Source organism: Haplochromis burtoni, unplaced genomic scaffold (assembly GCF_018398535.1).
Source record: "Haplochromis burtoni strain Fernald_Lab_line unplaced genomic scaffold, NCSU_Asbu1 Contig_70, whole genome shotgun sequence".
Taxonomy (NCBI): Eukaryota; Metazoa; Chordata; class Actinopteri; order Cichliformes; family Cichlidae; genus Haplochromis; species Haplochromis burtoni.
Window position 1 is genome coordinate 2,114,525 of NW_024582431.1, and position 20,781 is coordinate 2,135,305.

Sequence of the window (20,781 nt, forward strand, 5' to 3'; positions counted from 1 at the left end):
GTGTCTCATTCTCCTCGTTACTTCCCAGTGTATTTAGACCCTGTGTTTCTCTGAGTCAGTGTTGCGTCGTACCCTCAACAAGCTGTGTGTGTTTTGCCTCCGTGTTGCCAGTGTTTTGTTTCCAGTTCCAGTTCAGTGTTTTGTGCTTCAGTGTTTTAGTCCACCAGCGTTTTTGTTTGTCTTTTGGTGAGTTTAGTTAGTAAGAGGTTTTCCAGCATTAAAGCTGCGCTTTAAGTTGAACTTCTGTGTCTGAGTCCTGCATTTTGGATCCACCACTCCTGCTTGCCCGCCTGCCACACAGCCAACCATGACAATGGTAGAATACTGCATGTAATCATTTGTGTTTAGAAGTATATAGTTGGTGGCATATTGAAAGAATGTCTCATCCTAGGAGGTCTGTAACATTCCAGGGTGTTCTGGCGTTCACCCCCACATCCTAGGAGCATGGGAGAGGTCGTACCTTGTTTTATTGTTTTATGGTAGGATTAATGTAGCTATGTCAGTTTTAGTCTAAGTGCTTTTTTACATATAGATGAACTGTTGGATTTTCCAGACCAGCAGGTTAAGGGAAGTCGTTTATGGGGTCACACTCTGACACACACATATACACACACGTACACCTCCACATTCCAATGTAAGGAACAAACGCTCACTGAAGCATATAAATAAAGACCAGGGCAGTCCTCGGGGCGAGTCTCAGTTCTGGAGGCTGCCCTTGCTAGCAAGAAGTTCTGTGTGTTTCTCTTCTCTGAGTCTCTACTGAAGAAGTGTTTTAGAGTATATCTCTTAACTGTGTGTGTGTGTGTGTGTGTGTGTGTGTGTGTGTGTGTGTAACACAAAATATTACCATAGTCTTAGTGGGCATGTGCTGGAATAAGAGCATGTGAAATATACGACACACTGTGTTGTAGAACAGTAAGTAGAAAAGTAGGCACTTATAGAAGTAACATTTAATGATTACTTGTCTAGCTCAATAACAGTCAGTGTGTTATAGTCTATAACCATGCAATGGTTGGTCCAGGGTGACTGAATCTTTTAAGCTCAATTATATTGTTGCACAGTGTTATATTTTGAAGTAAAGGCATGCCATGGAAGTAAAAGTTATTTCCAGCATGAATTTTGATATACGTTGACCAAACAAAATCACAAAGCTGCACGTGCTTACATAATACATAAACATAGGATGTAAATAATAAGACTGAAAAATTGTATATTGCACGGTAGGACTGAGTCGTTATATTTGTTTGAGCAGTGTAACATGTATATATATGAGGGCTGTAAACATGCGGAAGGGAACAATAGAATGATGTACTTTGGATTATATTGTTTGTTTGTTTTTTTTGACAGATTATGAAATTTACATAAGTAAATGATTAACAATAAATTCCAGAAAGCAATGAGAATATCGCACATCGGATTTTGAATGTGAGGAAAAGGATTTTAAATTAAATTCTAGATTTAAAAGGGAGTCAATGAAGAAGAGTTAGAAGAGTTCATCTGCAGGTAATAGCCTACATAACTATGAGAAACATTCTCTTATCCATTTTTACATTATCATAGAAATTTCCACTTCCAATTTTAGCCTAAAAATACTGTAAAGCTAATATAATATCCTGTAACAGTAAGAGTCTACTTCCCAAAGTTCTCTACAATACACTTTGTGCAGTAAATAATAAAACCCAAATGTGTAAGTATGAGATATTAGCCTTAAAGATATAAATGTCAAAAAACACCAAAGGATAAAAACAAAAAAACAAAAAGAAATTAGAGGTAAGAATCATATCTTTAAAATAGTCACTTACGACATAAATTGATTATAACAATAAGATATAAAGAGCTTCATTGTACGTACCTGTTCACATCAAACCTCAACTTGTGTTACATTCAGTGATCTGTGTCCCCTGCCAAAACGACAGAGGACTGTCAGGAAGAGGGCTAAGCCTCCATCATTGGTCCTCACGAGTCATGAACATATACTACATTTCCATCAAGGCAGTGCAATCTAAAAAGAAAGAAAAGACTAGAAGATGCAAAGGCGCAAAGAAGGACGACCTGCCCTGCAAAGCATGTAAAGCAGTCTATGGAGACAAAAGTGACCCAAAGGCCACTGAGGAGTGGATCAGCTGCGAACTGCAGCACCTGGTTCCATGAGACTTGTGGAGAAGAAAATGGCATCTGTGCTGATGATGGATTCTTCTGTAAAGACTGTCTTTAAGAATCTGTCTTTTTGAAAATGGAAGATGCAGTTGTTATGAAAATACTCTAATAATTCATTAATTCTTGTTGTTTTTGTAATGCCAGTGTTGTTATTCATGAATTATTAAATCAACACTTGAATGTGTTATGCTTGTGAAAATGAGTTCAAATTAAAGCTGATTGATTTGTTATTGAATTGTTTTACAAGAAATAACTGGTTTCTCTTACAATTTAAATGGCTCATGTGAGATTATTCTGTTATCATATGTTATCTTATATCTGTAGTTAAAGTAGTTGAATTATGATAACAGCTGTGGGACATATATTATCCTTTAGTTTAGATGGTGTGCTGTGTATGTAGTTTAGTTCTCATTATACTTTTGGGTTAAAAGAACATATTCATTTAGTAGTTCATTAGATAAGTGTGCATCACTCTGTATCCTTGATCTGCTGTGAATGTCTCACACTGTGTTCTTGACATGTTTTACTGCTGAATCATGAAAAGAAAGGTTGTATGCAGGAGACTCTGTGTCTAGGACAGGGGAGATAGACCACATTCCATACCCCCACCTTTACAGAGAGCAGAAAGACAGGGAGATGAGGTCATAACTTAGGCGCCGTTACAGAGAAAGAATGTGAATGTTTAGGCTTTTACGACTAGGTGGGGGCCACTAGAGGCTATAAGAAGCGGAGTAGCCCGTCACCATTTTGAGACATGCTGTGACCCTCTGCAAGCATCTCTCCCGTCCGGACGTTCTTATGCTCTTAAGTGTTGAATTGTATGGAAATAAATGATTGTTGGTTGAGCATTTATACACCGAGTATTGTCCTTCCTTCAGCCCAAAGATTAAAAGAATTGGGAGATTTCAACACTCATTTTAGCTGATGAGTGGCTCATCAGGCCCACTTTACCTGAACACTGCTCATCTCAAAAATGTGCAACAGCTCCAGGTGTTTCAAAAGCTATAGGGCCTGAGTAATTGTAATTTTTTGAATTAATTCAACATTTACATATTGAAAACAATCCATATTAACAACAAAAACACAAATCACTCACTCAGTGTGGTTTTTTTGCAGGTTATTAAACGATTTGCCAAAAAGTGTCCAAATTTAACTGATTTCTTCCTAAGTCACTTAGATCATTTCTTTCGTGTTTTTTTTTTGGGGGGGGAGCCCCAGCCCTAGGCCCAGAGGCCGAGGGCACTCCACCCCCCGAAGGGGCCTGAGCGAGCCCCAGGGTCCAGGCCCCGACAAGCAGCCACCAGGAGTGAGGTGGTGCATACCTGAGCAGCAGGTAAGCGCATAGCCCCTCACGAGAGCCCTCAATATATACGTGTATTTAAAATTGAGAGGTGGGCAACGGCGCCAGAGGTGAGGTTGTACACCCTGACGGTCTTCTGGATGCCGTGTAGCGTGCCCACCCCTAAGGTCCTATGTGTATGTGCTATGAGAGTGTGAGTAATGTGAATGTCTAAGTTGTGGGATAAAATTGAGGCACAGACAGCCAGAAGGGGACAGAAAGGGGGGGAGGGATGCCTCCCCTGCACCCTGGTGATACACCTTCACCCCAAGGCCCTGCATGTGTGGGTGATTGTGGTGGAGCAGCAAGAGGGAGGCAGCTGGAGATGGGGAGGGAAGGAAGGGAGGGGCAAGTGGCCCCTCCCTTCCTTTCCTTTGGCCAACTCACCCGCTGACCCCAGTAGGCACCCCCACACTCTGGAACCCACCAAGGCAAGAGGACCCAGGCCCATCCGGACCGGGGCCCAGTTCAGCAGCGCTGCCCAGACCCACATAGCCCGGGGCAGCCCACCTGACCCAACCACAGAGAAAAACTGCACCCACCCCATCATCCACTCATTTCCCACTTAGATCATTTCTAAATCTTAATGTTTGGTTTATTTCTGTGCTTTATTTGCTCCTGAGCAAACTGGTTTGGCTGAAATGAAAGTTAAGCTTCATAACTGGATGTTTTATTTAATCTTTAAGTCTTACTTGAAAAGCTTACAGTTTATATTTTGAACTGAATATTTCACCTGTCATATCCCCTGATGGAAAATGTGCCGTTCTTACTTTGCAGACTCTGAATTAAACATTAAAAATATTTTTAATTGAGGAGGAAACATTTTCACTGGGAGTGGAAACAGCATATTAATATGTGATGATCCTGAAGGCAGCTCCAGAGATGATCAAATTATGTTTTAAATATTTGTTCAATTGTCTTCCAAACCCCATTGGCCTATTGTAAGTTTTGAGTGTCTACTAAAATAATAATAAAAGCATTCTAACATGAGACCTGTTTGTTACCATCGTGCCTTATTAGACATTATGAAACAAATCATATGTAAAAGTGAATTTTGCCAAAGTGCTTAAAATACTTCTTTTTTTAAATTATCTTTCTATACTATCTGAAATCTACTACATCATGTTTACCTTTTTATACTATGTCTAATTTCCATTGCAAATATTAATCGCAGTTAAGTTAAGAGGGGATGGCAGTAAAAACTGGCGCTGAGATGATCAAGGACGTTCTCGGGAAGTCCAGATTCCCGCGTGAACTTACGAAGTACGGACTAGCAAGAACGCGAGTACGGACTTGCGTACTTGAGTATTGAGAAACAGCCAGATTCGGACAATAGGAACACATTTTACGACAGCAGTAATTGCTTTCCGGCAGAAGTAGGTTACAAAAAGGTGCGCGTTTCTAGGGAGATAGATAGGGAATGGTCCTTTGAGGAAGATGTAGAAGACGCGATCTTCTCAGGTAAATAATCAGCTTGTTTGGCATTACCTCGCTGTTACCGAATAGTATCAATTCTCTCGTAAGGATCTCGAAGGATAGCTTGTGGGAGCAAGTATGTGCAGGTGCGTTCAAACAAGCTAAACATTAATACCCAGTTGTTAGCTTAAATAGCTAAAGACAAGCCATTAAGTTTCTATTTTAATGGCTAGATTTAGGTAGTGAGACTAGTTGGCTTAGCAGGCCAGTTCCGACGTAGCCAATGAGTAAATTAAATGAAAGTAACGTTAGCTAGCTCGAGCTAAGTTATCATCTTATCGGTTAGTTTACATATTGCTTCGCTTCTGACATTAGCCTAAGAGGAACTGTTAAAACCGTCGAATTTGTAAAGGTTTGGGGTTGGAGATGACCCTTTTATTTATCTGTAATGTTTTGAAGCTGTGCTGTCGGGCTCACGGTTAGTCACCTGCGATCTGTGTCATCATAAATGAGTTGGTACGAACTTTAACCACGGTGTCAACGTCGCATATGGGAATTATTCAGCATGACTGTAGTAAACTTTTTTTTAACTTTCGTTTCTTTGGGAAAGCATGAGAGAGAAGAGAGATAGATGCAAGTATGGTGAAAGACTCCTGTGGTTCGTATGATGGAAGGACTGGGAAAGGAGAGATCAACATGTGGCGCTAGATCCTTCCCATGGCTCGCTCACACCGAAACAGAGGCTTCAACCCTGCTATGGAAGCTCAAGGACTGCTTCTCCGCACATGAAACAAGCTCCCCTCATCAGACAGACAAAGTATGTATTTATCAGTACAGACATATGGAGCTTAATGAAGAAACTGAACTGTTTTCTAAATGAGAGATTAAAATGAAAATATTTCAGGTATGTTATCAAACCATTAATGTAAACTAATTTTTTATTTTTTTTTGCTGCGCAGTGTTATTTACCCCCTTACTGAGTACTAGAAAAAATAGTTGTCACACTTAAATGTTTCAGATCTATCAAATTTTAATATTGGATAAAGATGACAGTAAATACAAAATGCAATGTTTAAAATGAGGAGTTAATTTATTAAGTGAGGGAAGAGGTAGCGAACCTACCAGGCCCTATGTGCCACCCTTGCCAGCAAGAGCAGCAGTAAAGTGTTTGTGGATAACACTTTACTGGGAATGAGATGCATCACTGTGGAGAAATTTTGTCCCACTCTTCTGTAGCAGAATTGTTTTAATTCAACCATTGGTGGCTGTTTAAGGTCATGCCAAAAAAATCTAAATTTAATTTAAATATAGGCTTTGTATAGCCCACTCCAAAACCTTTGAGCCATTTAGAGGTGGATTCACTACTGTGTTCTGGATCATTGTCCTGTTGCATAAAACAAGTAAACTTGAACTTCAGAGCACAAACTGATTGGGGGACATTCTCATTCAGGACTTTCTGTCAGTTACATCTAGTCATCCATGTCCTGAAACAGCAAAGAAGCCCCGGGCCATCACACCTTTGATATGATCCTTTTTTATAAAATGCTGATAGTTTTATGTGTGCTGTAACTTTAACTGATACAAGTGAGGCCTGCAGTTTTTTATTTTATTTTATACTGGAGTTCCAAACCCTTATAAATAGCTTTGTAATCCTTTACACTGATAGATGTCAGTTACTTTTTCTCATCTGTTCTCGAGTATTTTTAGAATGTGGCATAATATGTTGCCTTTTGAGATCTAGTTTCTTACTTCGCTTTGTTGGACATCCTCTATTTGAAGAATTTGCCAATTCATCTGACCTGAGAATAATCAGGCATGGCTCTGGCTAGTGAAACTGAATTCAGCTTTCCAAAATATGTGGTTAATCAGTTAATTTAAGAAGGGGGGGACAGTTGCCTTTTCACATAGGGCCTGGTAGTGTTAGATAACTTTTTTTTTTTCTCTGAATAAAAATAATCATTTAAAAAGTTCATCTTGTCTTTTTTCCAATAATAACATTTGCTTGTTGATCTTTTTTAATGTTTTTTTTAAATATCGTAATCTTTTATTTATATTTTTTAATTCATATAGATATGTCTTTATTATGGCTTTGAGAAGTCACAAGAAATTTACAGAACTAATGTGAAGTGATTTTTTTTTTTTTTTCTTATTTTCTTATTCAGAGCAATCACATGGACAACAGAAAGGCTGTACTGGATCTGAAAGATGTCCCTCCTCCACCACTGCACCATACTTCCTCTTCCCAGTTATCCCAGCCCTTCTCTCTGTCCTCTCTCCCATTGCCTCCTCCCTGCTTGCCGCCGCCTCCCCCTCAGCTTGCACAAGACTCCTTCCAACAACCGCCACCACCTCATCAGCAACAAGAGGGGGCTAGCCCCAAAGTAAGCATTTGCGAGCATTGTGACCACAACAACACAGATGGCTTTGGGTTGTTGGGTGGCAGAGGTGTTGTTGGTAGCGGCAGCAATGCTGCAGGAGTTGTTTCGCTTTATATGGCCCCAGGGTCTCTGGGAGCACCGATCAGTACTAGTAGGTCTGGGCCTTGTTCTGTAGCCTCATCTGTTCATCAGTATAAACATAAATTTAGCTGTGGCACTGGAGGTGAAGCTTTTGATCCTTTATTCAGTCTTAGTTGCAAACCTCAGCTGTCCTCTTCTGTTGCTACCTCTCAACCTATTTCATCACACCCCTACCTCCCCTGCTGCTCAGGGCTTCTCCACACCTACCCAGCTGTACCTCTGTCTTTCAGTCAAGCCAGCCTCTTTCCCTCTTCAGCACCGATGGCATCCTCTCTCCCCTCTGTTTCCTCTCTACCTGCTAGCTTGCATGGCTCTTGCCTGACCTCTTCTGGCTTTTACTCATGTGGTGTGGACTGCAGCGCATCAGCCAGAAGATCCCAAGGAAGTATACTCGGTGGTCACCCAAGCACCAGCACCATCACTACTACAGCCACTTCAGCACACTTCTTCTCTAATCCTATGCACCTAAATGTTGAACGCACTGTTTGTGTGAAGGGGGCACACTACTGTCAGGAGTGCTTATTTAAGGTTGGTTGATCTCTCTTCATTCAATTTGTGTGGCCTAAAGATGCAGGTATTTTTTTACAAAATGTTGAGCTGAATCATGTGCGTTTAAGCTTTTATCGCTTTTCATATTTCTTGCTATTGCTTTTTTGTGTGTTTGAGCGTCTTGAATTTGTACCCTTTTGCAGCCTATGAATGATCTGATGGTAGAGTCCAACAAGGTGCACCCAAGTGTTCCTATTCCTCAGACTGCTCCTATTCCTATTTGTAATGGCTGTGGCACCTTCTCCGATGGCAAAATGCTCATGCCATCAACCAGTCTTGGCAAGACTGGACAGAAATATGGTTAGTGGAGTCAGTAATGCAGCAGTACAAATCGGCAACAAAACTGAACTGATTTTATTAACTATAAACTTCCAAGAAACCTGAGTGTGCTTTAAAATGATCGCTTTGCTAGGATCACCAGAAGGTACTGGTCCCGAGAACATCCCTCCGGTCGGGGTCTTTTGGGACATTGAGAACTGCAGTGTCCCCAGTGGACGCTCTGCTGGAGCTGTGGTCCAACGAATTCGCAACCGCTTCTTCCAGGGTCATCGTGAGGCAGAATTCATTTGCGTTTGTGATATTAGCAAGGAGAGTAAAGCTGTCATCCAAGAGCTCAACAACTGCCAGGTATCAGTAATATTCAAGCAATAAAAGCAGTCTGAAATTACCCTAATTATGACAATACAAATACTGAGTTCTCTTCATGCTGGCAATTGGTTCTATAACATTAAGTATAGCTTGTCCTGGAGAGGTTAAAAAAAGTTGTGCGTTCAGTATTTTTAGCTTGACTGATCAGCTTGTGATTTTTGTCTTAACACATCACACACTTTTAAAATATCCATACAGTTTGTTGAGTTTGTATTCAGTCACTGCCTAAAAGGAGGAATAATTCAGACGCTTAATAATTGTACTTTTACAGGTTACTGTTGCACATATTAATGCCACAGCCAAGAATGCTGCAGATGACAAACTTCGTCAGAGCCTACGGCGCTTTGCTGAGACGCACACTGCACCTGCAACTGTTGTACTGGTATCCTGTAAGTTCACCTCTGATTACCTGTAATGAACTACAGCCATGTTACCACACATACATTTGTGATAACACAGGTCACCTTTTTATTAACAGCTGATGTGAATTTTGCAAGCGAGTTGAGTGACCTGCGTCATCGCCATGGTTTCCATGTAATCCTGGTTCATGGCAGCCATACATCTTCAGCTCTACTGCAGCATGCCAACAGCCATGTGCCCTTTCAGGAGATAACAGCAGATCTGCCACCACGCATGCTTGTCAAAGCGCAGGTAGGCCTCATAAATGCTTCATTAAAATTTTAAGAGTACTTTTTAAACGGTCCTTTTATTAAGGTAAGTATACACTAACAAAATTAACGAAGGACAATCTCGTTTTAATGTAAACTTGCCAAATGTGAAGAGCGATGCAGCTGGAATGTGAATTTCACACACGATTGAGTTACTAATCTAATAGTGGGAATTGGAAATCATTAATTGTTGCTAATCGTTAATATTGTCGGCCATTCCCACTTGTTTTTTCCCAAGTAAAAATAAATAAACGTTTTATTTTCTGAGTGTAAATAATACAAACCAGGCAGCCGCGGTGTCTTTTCCTCCCCTCCTTCAGCCCAGTTTCAACCACCTCTATGTGCACAACCTCCCTCTCAACTGTGACAAGAACATGCGGAACGCTGTGAAGCTCAGGCTCCGCCGGCTGTCAGACAACTGTGGCGGCAGAGTACTTGGTGTGTCCCAGGGCACAGCAGTCCTCCGCTTTGGCAGCCCTGAGGCAGCTACACGTGCCCGCAAGCGAATGGAAAATGAGGATGTGTTTGGCCACAGAATCAGCCTCTCCTTCTCCCCGCGGCCCAGAGACGATGCAAGTCCTGATTCTGAGCTTCGTTCTCAGCCCCATCACTTGCCTCAGACTCTGGCCCGGACCTCTCAAACCCAGGATTCAATGTTCGGCCCTCCCCCATCTATAGCCTCCTTCTCTTTTCTGCCCCTGGAGACACCCAGGTCACCCAGAAGGCCACGGCGAGCAACCCGCCCCTGCCACACCCCTGGTCCGGTGGCTGAAAGGCCCTATAGCCCCAGGAGGGGTTGCAGTGGGCCTCCCGGTGGTGCTCCAGCCAAGCCCCATCAGGTCAGCAGACTCATCTGTGCCTGCTTCCCCTCAGCCTCCATTGCCATCTCTCTTTGTCTGGGCTGCTTTGTAAATCACTGTAGCTTCTCCTCCCCCCAGTGACCTTCTAATTGCTGCTTTGACTAACAGCTTGTAACTGTTAGCTCCTGCCTTTTGCCTGCGCATGTAATATGTGTTGCTTGTCCTTCATTAATCCACTCCTCTCCTGCTCGTCAGTCATTGTGTTATTGCATGAACGCCATATAGCTTTGTGTCTGTGGTTTTGCTCAGTATATCAGTGCTGATGTAGTTTGTGAGCTACCGTTTTGTGTGTTTTGTCCAGGTTCTGCTTTATGTGCTGCTATAAGCTCTTTCTTTTCTTTTCTATTTTTCAAATTAATGAATTTACTTTTGGAGAAATTTGGACAGTGCTGATTTCTACTATGATTAAAAATGACCTCTAGTGGCTGATTCGGTTAGTCTTTTTCTGGTTTGTTTGTAACCAGTGTGACAAATGGGGGGGGAGCTGACCCATAAATTAACTGGGATGGACATTTAAGTCTCTTTGTAGTTAAACAGTAAGGAGAAAATGTAATTTAAGATTTCTCTTTAAGCACCAAAATTGAATGAAGACATTAAAGCCTAGGTTTTTTGTTGTTGTTTTGTTTGTTTGTTTTTTTTATATAAAGCCTTAGAGGTTTTTATATTTGAGGCTCACAATAAAACAAACGCAATGGGACTACCACAGTATTTTCAGTGTGCTGTTCTCATTGCTGCGAGGGCAAGTAGCAGAAAAGTTTGAACTGTCTCAGTATTCCTTTTATATCAGAGTAATTTACAGTGTTACACCCTTTAATGCAGTCAAGTTAATTAAAAAAATACAAGTTGTCCTTGGCTCAGTATGGGCCCTTCGTGAGTTTAGAACATAAGCAAGCACAGTTACGTAGTTACGTTACTTAACTGACGTCTATGAAATTTCTGTTTGATAAACAAAAATATATTGTAATCTGGAGAAAAATAATAAAAAATGTCTAAAATATTTGATCATAGTCCTGGAGATTTTCTTTGGTGCCAATCTAAAACCTTTTTGTTAATTATAAATTATTATTATTGCTTTTAATATGTAAGAAATTCCCTGAAAATGAGCTCTACGGTAAAGCAGTTTTTCCTTTCTTTGGCATTTTGAATGTACATCCCTAGTTAAACAGCAGTCCATGATCTTTTCTGAGTTTCTCTGTTCTGCTTGTATTCGTATTTTGTAACTACTTGAACTAATCGCTTGACCATCCTGTTCCACACATGGACAGGATGGATACGACCATTATCTAGCAGGTCAATATCTACAACTTAACTTCTGCCTTCCCTGCTTGATCCAGGAGCTGGGCAGTTTGGAGGGGAAGGCCAGAATGAACTTTCAGCACTTGGAAAAGGGATGTGCTGCCTCGTCTTCGACCCAGAATAATGGTGAGGCTGGAGCACTGGAGCAACTAACTAAGCCTGGTCTCACTGTAGAATCCATCTACAGCCAGAGGTACACACAGAGATGGCGGGAATAAATTTTCAACTGAAAATAAAATGTTTGTCATGTTTGCGTCATGTTGTTTATCTGCATGTGCCTGTTGTTCATCTTTCTGTATAGCAGAGAGGACTCCAGCCCTCAAAGTGCAACTGAATCCCCTGTTGACCAAGTGGACAGGAACTCAGGGGAGTTCCAGATTAGCACACCCTCCGCCTTCAGCAAGTTGAACCTACACAGAAGCTTCAGCCCCCTCGTCTTATCTCAGGGCTCCTGGTCTTCCAGGTTACCTACTGCTGCATGCAAATTATAAACCATGCGTAATGATAAATGTAATTTTAATTATGTTTTTATTGCATCTCTCCATTCTCTAACATAAGGAGTGCATCCCCTTGCCTATCCAGCCGTTCCTCACCTCTGATTGCTGCCCCTCGTAGCCCTTGTTCTGAAGCTTCTGAGCCTTTCTCAGAGGGAGCAGAGATCCAGGTTGCCAACCTGGACTACAGAATGTCTCGCAAGGATCTGCAGCAAACTTTAAATGACACCTTCTCCCGATACGGAAGGGTAAAGCGTAGTCAAATTATGCCAATCTTTCATGCAATGCATATCTGTGTTCTGCTCACATCTAAGTAGTTTGTATATGTTTTACCTACCCTTTCCTCTCAAAATCACTTTGTGGTATAACTTGTTTTGTTTAGGTAAAAAGTGTGGAGCTTAGCCCCCACACTGACTACCAGCTGAAGGCCACAATTCAGATGATGTCCCTGCAGCAGGCCATTAGTGCAGTCAGCGGCCTACACCGTTACAAGATCGGAGGCAAACGCATTCAGGTGTCTCTGATCACCGGTGGCAGCAACAAATCTCTTGCCATGCTCGGGTACAGTTTATATATATTTTAGTTTGGAGCTTTAATATGTTGGTTACATTGTGAAATTTTAAAATTTAAATTGTTGTTTGGTCTATCGTGGTGACATTTGTGGTTGTTATTTTATAGCCCAGAGATAATCTCCATTCTTCAAGATGCTCCTGCCAGTTGCCTTCCTCTTTTCAAGTTCACTGAGATTTATGAGAAAAAGTCAGTATCTTTCTAAACTCGTTATTGTCTAATTTTTGCATACACATTTGGTGTTTGAGTATAGCATGCAAAAAAATGTAGTAAAAGTATGTACTCCAACTCTGCCCTGCTCTCTCCAGATATTCCCGTAAGCTCGTGGTTGGCGATCTGTATCGGCTCCCAGAGCTGGTTGCAGTGCGGGAGCAGGGAGGCTCAAGGTTTGTGTGCCTTCTGTCCAACAGCCAAATACGTCAGAGTCCACTGGGATCTTCCCAATCCCAGGAGGGCTCCTCCTCAGCAAGTGGGAGTCCTGTTGTGTTTGAGGAGTTGGAGTACCATGAGCCTGTCTGCAGACAGCACTATTCAGTGCAGGACTTCAGGTATACAACAGTTCGAAACCTTTATATTGTAGCGTAAGTTGACCTTTTTCCATCACTGACTGTTGTTCTTTTTTTGCAGTGAGGCCGACTTTGACCCTGATTCCTATAAAATCCCATTTGTTGTGATGTCTCTGAGCACACTAGCCTCAGAGGTCCACAGTTTGTTGCAGTCACATCAGGGCACACTTCCACTCCTCAGGTAAGAACTGGTTTATTGCCTGTTACGTGTACGCATTTTTAATGTTAGAGTATATTTTCTGTCGTTATAAAGTTATTAAAAAGTTTAATTTCCATTTAGTTTTCCAGACTGTTATGCAGCAAAATTCAGACCACTTCAGCTTGGCAATGAGTCACTGGAAGGTGGTGTTCCTCTGGAGCACCTCGTCACCTGTGTTCCCAGTATCACAGTAGTCACAGCTCAAAATGGTTTCAAAGTCATCAAGTGGATCAACAATAAACCTCCGGTGCCAAACTCTGGTAGGTACATTTACAAATCTGGTTTTTATTGGAGTTTCATTTTCATTTTCCATAGTGCTGTTCAGACCTCTCATCTTGGGTGCGTTTTGGGTTTTTTTTTGTTTTTTTGTTTTAAACTCTTTAACCATCTGATATGAGTTCTTGTAAAGTTATCAGACAGTTTGCGTTTAGCTCAGGCAGCCCATTTCACCTTAACACTTTATTATTTTTTTAATTGTCACACAGAGCCATGGATTCAACGCTGCAAGAGTCCAGTCGGCAATCCACAGCTCATCCAGTTTAGCCGAGAGATTATTGACCTCTTAAAAAGTCAGCCGTCATGCATAATGCCAATCAGCAAATTCATTCCCTCATATCATCATCACTTTGCCAAGCAGTGCCGCGTCTCCGACTACGGCTTCTCTAAGCTGCTGGAGCTCCTCGAGGCTGTGCCACATGTTCTGCAGGTACTTTTAATGAGGACCACCCAGTGATGATCTTCCGATTGAACAATGTATTTGTTCATGTTGTCTTTGTTTATTTTATACGTTTTTCATTTTTCTAACCAACAGATCTTGGGTATGGGTACAAAGCGTTTACTGACTCTAACTCACCGAGCTCAAGTTAAACGCTTCACCCAAGACCTGCTTAAACTGCTTAAGTTTCAAGCCAGCAAACAAGTGGCAATCAAGGACTTCATGCAGGCATACCATTGGTAATTAAACATAAATAGGACACGTGTGTTAGTTTCATAGGAGCGGAAAAACTGTTTGAATTATTAGTGGTGTGGGTGCTGTAATGCATTCTTTTGTGAATCAGGTGCTTCTCCAGAGACTGGAGAGTAACTGACTATGGGATATGTGACTTGATGGATCTGCTGACGGAGATCCCTGACACCACCATCACCATCACACAACAGCCCACCGACACAGTCATCTCAGTTCCTAAGAGGGGTGAGTGCATAACTGTCAATTTGGAAGTAGAATTTAAAAGCGCATTAGACTTGAGTTTAAAAAAGGATCTACTTACCTGCAGAAACTGTTAACCAGAGAAACCTTATTTTATTTTAATGATGCATTTCTTTTTGGTTGCCTATCACTAAAGTAGTTTTCTTTTTTTCTTTACTAGAGCGTACTATGGAAGAACTGGAGCGTACCAAGCAGTTTGGGAAGGAGGTGGTGGACCTGCTTCGCCACCAGCCTCACTGTCGAATGCCCTTCAGCAAGTTTATACCAACTTACCACCACCACTTTGGTCGCCAGTGTAAGCTCAGCCACTATGGGTTCACCAAGCTCATTGAGCTCTTTGAAGCAATCCCTGATGTCCTGATGGTGAGTGTGGCGTGCAGTAGGTTTTTGCTTTTGGCCAAGGCGATGCACGATGATCGAATCACTTCCAGTATGTACACAGCATAAGAAGTTTTGCCAGCATCAGTCACAGTGAACTGATGCTGCTTTGGTGATGAGACTTCTGGGAACGAATGGCATGGGGTTATTTTTCACTTAAGAGGATTTGCCATGCCTTTTGATTTCAGTCAGTGGATCAGGCCAGGTTTCTTTTTCCTGCATCTCCCTTGAGTGCTTGGATAGAACTGTCTTTGTAAATATAATTATGATGTCTGGGACTCTTGGTCTTCATGAAAAACAAACTTACCATTTAATGCCCTCGTCCTTCATCAGGTGCTGGAGTGCGGTGAGGAGAAAGTGCTGTCTCTCACTGAGGTTGAACGTATCAAAGCTCTGGCAGCTCAGCTGGTCAAGCTGCTTCGGGCTCAGAAAAACTCCAGTCTGCCTGTGAGTCAGCTGCTCACAGAGTACAGCAAAACCTTTGGTTACGGGCTACGCCTGCAAGACTTCGACGCAAGCTCCCTGCCTGCTCTGCTGACCAAACTCTGCCATGTTGTCAAGGTAAAGAAGAAAACATCCCCAGGGGAAGCCGTGTAAATCTATCTGCTGAAAAGCTCGCTGTTGCTTAGTTTAATAAAATAATAAAAATAGAGCTTCACTTGACAGTCAGATGTTTTTTGTAAAGGCAGAAGCATGTGGTCATGTCTGCTAAAAATAAAATTAATAGATTTGTTGTTTCAGGGGTTTTGTCTTCATTATAAATTAGCCAGTTTATTAAATGCACAAAATGAAGTCTCGCACAAAAGTCCTGTCAGTCATCCTGGAGGTTATAAAGTTTTTAAAATCACAGTAAACGGTAAAAAGTCTCATTTCATATAACTTAAGACACATTTTCAGATATTCTTAACTACCCACTTTGTGCATTTCTGAAAGGTGGTGGATGGCGCGGATGGTCGGGAAGTGCAGCTGATCAACAGGAAGTCTCTGCGCTCTCTGACCTCACAGCTACTGGCACTGCTCATGTCCCAAGAAGATGAGAACATCACCAAAGGTTTGAAGGTGGAGGAGCTGAGCCAGTATTACCTAAGCGTTCACGGAGTTGCGCTAAACCCATGTGAATATGGGTTCCTTTCTCTCAGCGAGTTACTGAAGAGCCTTCCATACCTGGTCGAGGTGAGTACGAGAGTTTTCTTTGGGGTTTTTTTTTTTTTCCAATACTTTTACTGTGCTTGATCCATAATCATCATCTTTTCACAGCTGTACCACGAGGAAACTGATGATACCACTCAAGCTGCCAGCAGTCATGGGGAAGAATTTGTGAGGCTAACCAGGCTTTACCAGTTTGCTCGTAATGTACGCGCGCTGCTCCACACCTACCATTACAACCAGATCTTCCTGACTGAGTTCCACGGAGCATACAACAAATTCACAGGCTGCAGCCTTGATCCACGTTTCTGTGGGTACACCAGCGTTGATGAGCTGCTCAGTGCGATTCCACAGGTATAGTTACTGCAGTAGAGACTGGAGCTCCTCTATAAGGAATCATTCTAAAACATGAACAGGCTTTCATTCAGATTTGCACCTTATATGTGACATGGACTTATGTGTGCTTATGAGTGTGGACTCCCAAACAGCTTTTATTTACTTGTTTCTCTCCTTCAAAAACTCAGCTCCCTCTCAAGAATCTCCTTATGTGGATGAATTCAGCTTCACCTACTGATGATAGTAGTCAGAGTTCTGAACTCAGCTTAGTGAGTTCAGGGCATATATGAAGTAGTTCTCCACCTGCTGCAGGTTCTGGTGAGATTGGACCTCCAGTTTGTAGGAGACGGACTAATGTCACCAGCACCGTCTAAGATGGTGGAGCTTGAGTCCAAAATCCATTTTAGGGAAGGTTATAAATATTAAATATCACCGTATGGCAACCGGACAAGAACGCTATATAGTGGGGGAAAAATGCAAGACAGGAAGAGCAGTTCACTAGTAAAGGGATGGCACATGGTTGTGTTCATACTAGAAAATAATTTTAACCTTTATATACTTTGGTGGCTGATAATAGACATGGGCAACCAGCCCAAGTAATCTTTGTGTGGGCAACACTGATCTAAATAAACTCTTAAACCTTTTCTCTATTGATTGCTTTTGTTAATGTCCTGAACTTTTGTGATGATTGTTCATTTCTATCAGTTCTCACCATTCAGTTTCTGATTTGTTCTCATCAGGTGATCTGGATCAAAGGGCATGGTCACAAGAGGATTATCGTTTTGAAGAACGATATGAAAGGTAAAGGTGTTGGGAGTCTTTCTTATTGAAAGTTCAGATTGAACTTTAGGTTACTGACATGCTCCACTGTGCTGACTGAAGTGATCAAACTAAAAGGTGATTTTTGGGTTGTGATTTCATGAGATGGCGGCTGTGCATTGTAAGAAAATTGTAATTAAAGTGCTTTGTCTGTGTGTTGTAGCAAAACCAAGCTGTTCAGTCTCCAACAGCCCCCAGCCGGAGAACACTGAGAGCCCGAGAGACAGCCCGATCAGCAGTGCAACATCTGGAGCTCAGAGTCCAGGTAATGGAAGTCATACATGACTGCTCAAGGTTTTTGTAGTCTTTAAAGATATACTGAAGAAAATCAGGAGTTCTGAAATAAGCTTTTTCTTAGCTTTACAAAAAAAATCATGGTGAAAAAAGCTCAATGCCTTTTTTCAGTTTTCAGTTTTTTTGATGTTGCATCATCCTCTCCTCCTCTTAATTGGCTATTGTCGAGACCTCGTGTGTTGGCCAGCCTTTTTAATTGATTTTATTTTGTTTTACCTTCCAGGTGCTGATGCAGCTGCAGAGTCAGAGCTGCTGTGTCTGTCGTCTCCAGTGGACCTGCTGTGTGGCCCTGTTCCATCCTGCCTACCGTCGCCTCAGCTTCACCCCGACCCCGTTGTCGTCCAGCAGGCGGATCTGATTCACTTTGAGGAGAGAACTCCTCCACTACCAACAGGTGGTCCATCTGATTTATACTGTTTTTGTGGTATAAAATTAAAAGGCTCAGTCTTATTTGCACCTTTTCTATCTGTAGTTAAGTGTGAGCTTGTTTGTTTGTATTGTTTGAACATGTGGTGGCACTGGCAGACGTCACAGCTGATCTACCTGCAAAGCGTGATGGCAGCACAGATGACTCTGCAGACCCCAGAGAACCACCACCACCACCTGACACAAAGACCCTCCTGTCCATGGACAGTCCCAGCAGAAGAGCTTCACGTAGTAGAATCAAATTAGCAGCCAACTTCTCATTCACGGCAGGCCTCTGATCCTCTCATATATACACATACAGTCTCACATACAGCAATACAAGTTTACATACAGTGTAACTCTAAATAAAAGAGTTGAACGGCTACACTAAACACATAACACAGAAGAGCATTGGTCTTGACCCTTTATGTCCTAACAGGCTGTTGCATTCTGCATTCTTCATCATCACATTTGTGCCATTTTAGTTTGTTTTTTCAGTCTAAGTTCACCAAACTGATTTGCTTCTTGCAGACTTTCTGCAATTCTCTGATTTGCCAAATGTCATCTGCTCTAACGTGTGTTTAGTTTCCTCCCAAGGGCAATTAATATCCATGAATGTGCATTTTCAGTTTAGAGCCATATTGTGTCGAACACTTTCAGTGAATGAGCTGAGTTTGTTGTCACTGTGAACAAAGTGGTAGAAAACAATGGGAGAAATGCTAGGGATGAGTAACTAGGTTTTCTGTATTACATCAAAGAAGTGTAGGTATTCACTGTTTACAAAAATACACGAAGGTTTTTAAAGAGATTTTTGTTAATGAACCACATTGAGAAACCTTCATAAATACTTCCTTGCTTTATCTCCAAGATATAAAATTTCATTTAGAACTTTCTTTGTAGCTAACCCCAGATATGTTGACCCAAACTAGCAGCTGAAGCATCCACCTGTTTCTTTCAGGTTTCTAAAGAAATTGCTTTTTAATCAGGTATTCTTCTGTATTTTCTCTGTGTAAGGAAGTAGCCTCAGCATAGTGTTCAGTTCCTTTTTGTACTGTGTAGAGTATTTGGTCACCGGTAGAAGAGTTTGGCTTAAATGTGTAGCGGATTGAGTGGCAATTAAATGCTGGGACTAAAGAGAAGCCAGGTCTTAACTGTTAAGACTGTGTTGTGGAAGCTGTCGGTCTTTGAACAGTTTTGGTTTTGCAACAATTGCTGCTCTCCGGAACTTTTATTGTTGTATGTTCACTTAATTTATAGCAAAGACTTTGGCTTGTGTCTTCAGGGCCTCTAACGAAGGCCTCAAAAGTTATTAAAAAGAAAAAAAAAGGCACTTCAGTATTTCAGCCATGAGCATGCTTAGTCAGCAGAAACTGACTTAAGCTTTGTCTTTAGTCAGCAGCCGGGGTTTGTGTGTTTTGTTTTAGTATTTTGTGTGTGTGTGTGGTTTACACTGGAGTAGGTGGTGTGAAATGTGCATGTTGTGCATAACTGAGTTTATGCATGGTGTAATTCCAGGAGAAGCAGAGGCAAACAGAAGGATTGTAAAGACGTTCTTTAAGACCAGTCTTTATTTCCACCGTGATGTTTAGATCCCAGAGTTGGCATCACCCCATGCAGCTGCTGTATACTATAAGTGCTCAAGGTTTGTTGCTTTAACCTTGGAGCTGGTCGCCGCTGTATCACTGGTGATCCACTCGGTCTGAGATCTTGAGGGGAGCGGTGAGCACTCCTGAGCTTATGATTTTTAATGAGACTGAATAGTTGAGTTTTTAGGGAAAGAAGGTGATCGGTGATGGGTTTGAGGAACAGCATAGGGGGCTCTGGGAAGCCTCCTGAACAGATTGATGTGCACACAGAGGCCCCTCTGAGGCTCTCTGGAATCTGCCGGGCTTTTACAATGGTTTGTATCTGCCCCGGTGCTGAAAGGACTCACCATCTTTACCTCCCCACCCACTTTAATAGCAGTTTTAACTTACTGTTGTGGGTTAGTTTTCTCAAATTTCGTTTGTCTTGAGCATTTACCAGGCTGCTGGCTACTGAATTGCCACCAAACAATGTTGACTGCCTGTGACGTCGAGCACGACCAGGGTGCCACTGAAGTCAGAGGGTTGAAGCTGTTTTTGTTCTGAGAAAAGTTTAGAGAATGGGCAGCAGCCCATTTAATCAGTTTGTTTGCGTTCTCTGCCTGTTTAGTCAGTGTTCGAAGCATAACATGAGTCTTTCTGTCAGACATGAATTGAAAGATTTCCCCTAACAACTCACCAAAATGTTCTGACATACAAATCAAAATGATTTTAATTATGGCTGTTATTGTTTATCTCTCCTGCAGGGTTTTGTTGACTGTCTGGAAGCCACTTTGATTAAAGACTCATTGGTTCAAAATCATTATTTAGAAGTGGTAATGATAGAAACGAGCTTAAAATGCGTACGAGAAATGAAGACATTACTTTTTAGTGAATTTGAGCAAACCCTAGCAGCTCCTCGGTGTACTGCAGTGACAACTACCTCTGATTTTATTTCGTTTTCACTTTGATTCAGTTACATCAATGAAAGGCTCTTATACCAGTCAACATATGCACTTATGCATAGTTTTGGTTTAATGAATGCGAGGCGTTTGCATGGTGGTTTAAACAAGTTTCTTCGTTGCCTGTGTATCTCACCTTGTCTTACTTTGAACTTTAATATTGCACATTTGTTCTTCTTCTCTGATTTATTCAGCAGTGTCCTTTAACCTTTTTTTTTTCTTTTTAAACTGCCCAACTAATTTCCCCCTCCCCTTCCTTGTACTGCACTGTTTTACCACTGTGCTGCACCTAAAGTTGCTGTAACAGTCACATTGTTGAAGGGACCAAAAAAGATTTGCGTTAATAAATTTCACAAGCATCATTTCTGCCTCTTCTCATTATTCAAACATA

General features: G+C 41.7%; 1 protein-coding gene across 7 annotated transcripts; it reads left to right on the forward strand.

Annotated features, from left to right (window-relative positions):
• Positions 1–4,792: 4,792 nt before the first annotated feature.
• On the forward strand, positions 4,793–20,752 carry marf1 (meiosis regulator and mRNA stability factor 1). 7 transcript variants are annotated; one of them, XM_005924963.3, is made up of 27 exons: positions 4,793–5,058; positions 5,523–5,729; positions 7,075–7,959; positions 8,124–8,280; positions 8,393–8,607; positions 8,900–9,017; positions 9,107–9,279; positions 9,617–10,135; positions 11,491–11,645; positions 11,754–11,915; positions 12,011–12,194; positions 12,329–12,507; positions 12,625–12,705; positions 12,825–13,064; positions 13,144–13,263; positions 13,363–13,541; positions 13,767–13,987; positions 14,093–14,235; positions 14,340–14,473; positions 14,649–14,851; positions 15,200–15,427; positions 15,800–16,039; positions 16,124–16,366; positions 17,089–17,149; positions 17,331–17,432; positions 17,685–17,855; positions 17,987–20,752. In XM_005924963.3, exons 2-27 carry the CDS (start codon positions 5,577–5,579, stop codon positions 18,163–18,165), a joined length of 5,445 nt encoding a protein of 1,814 aa, XP_005925025.1. In that variant the 5' UTR covers positions 4,793–5,058; positions 5,523–5,576; the 3' UTR covers positions 18,166–20,752. The 7 variants fall into 7 exon arrangements, with proteins under 7 accessions (XP_005925025.1, XP_005925024.1, XP_005925027.1 ...); XM_005924962.3 differs by having other exon boundaries at positions 4,793–4,957; XM_005924965.3 differs by having other exon boundaries at positions 4,793–4,957; positions 11,757–11,915.
• Positions 20,753–20,781: the final 29 nt, after the last annotated feature.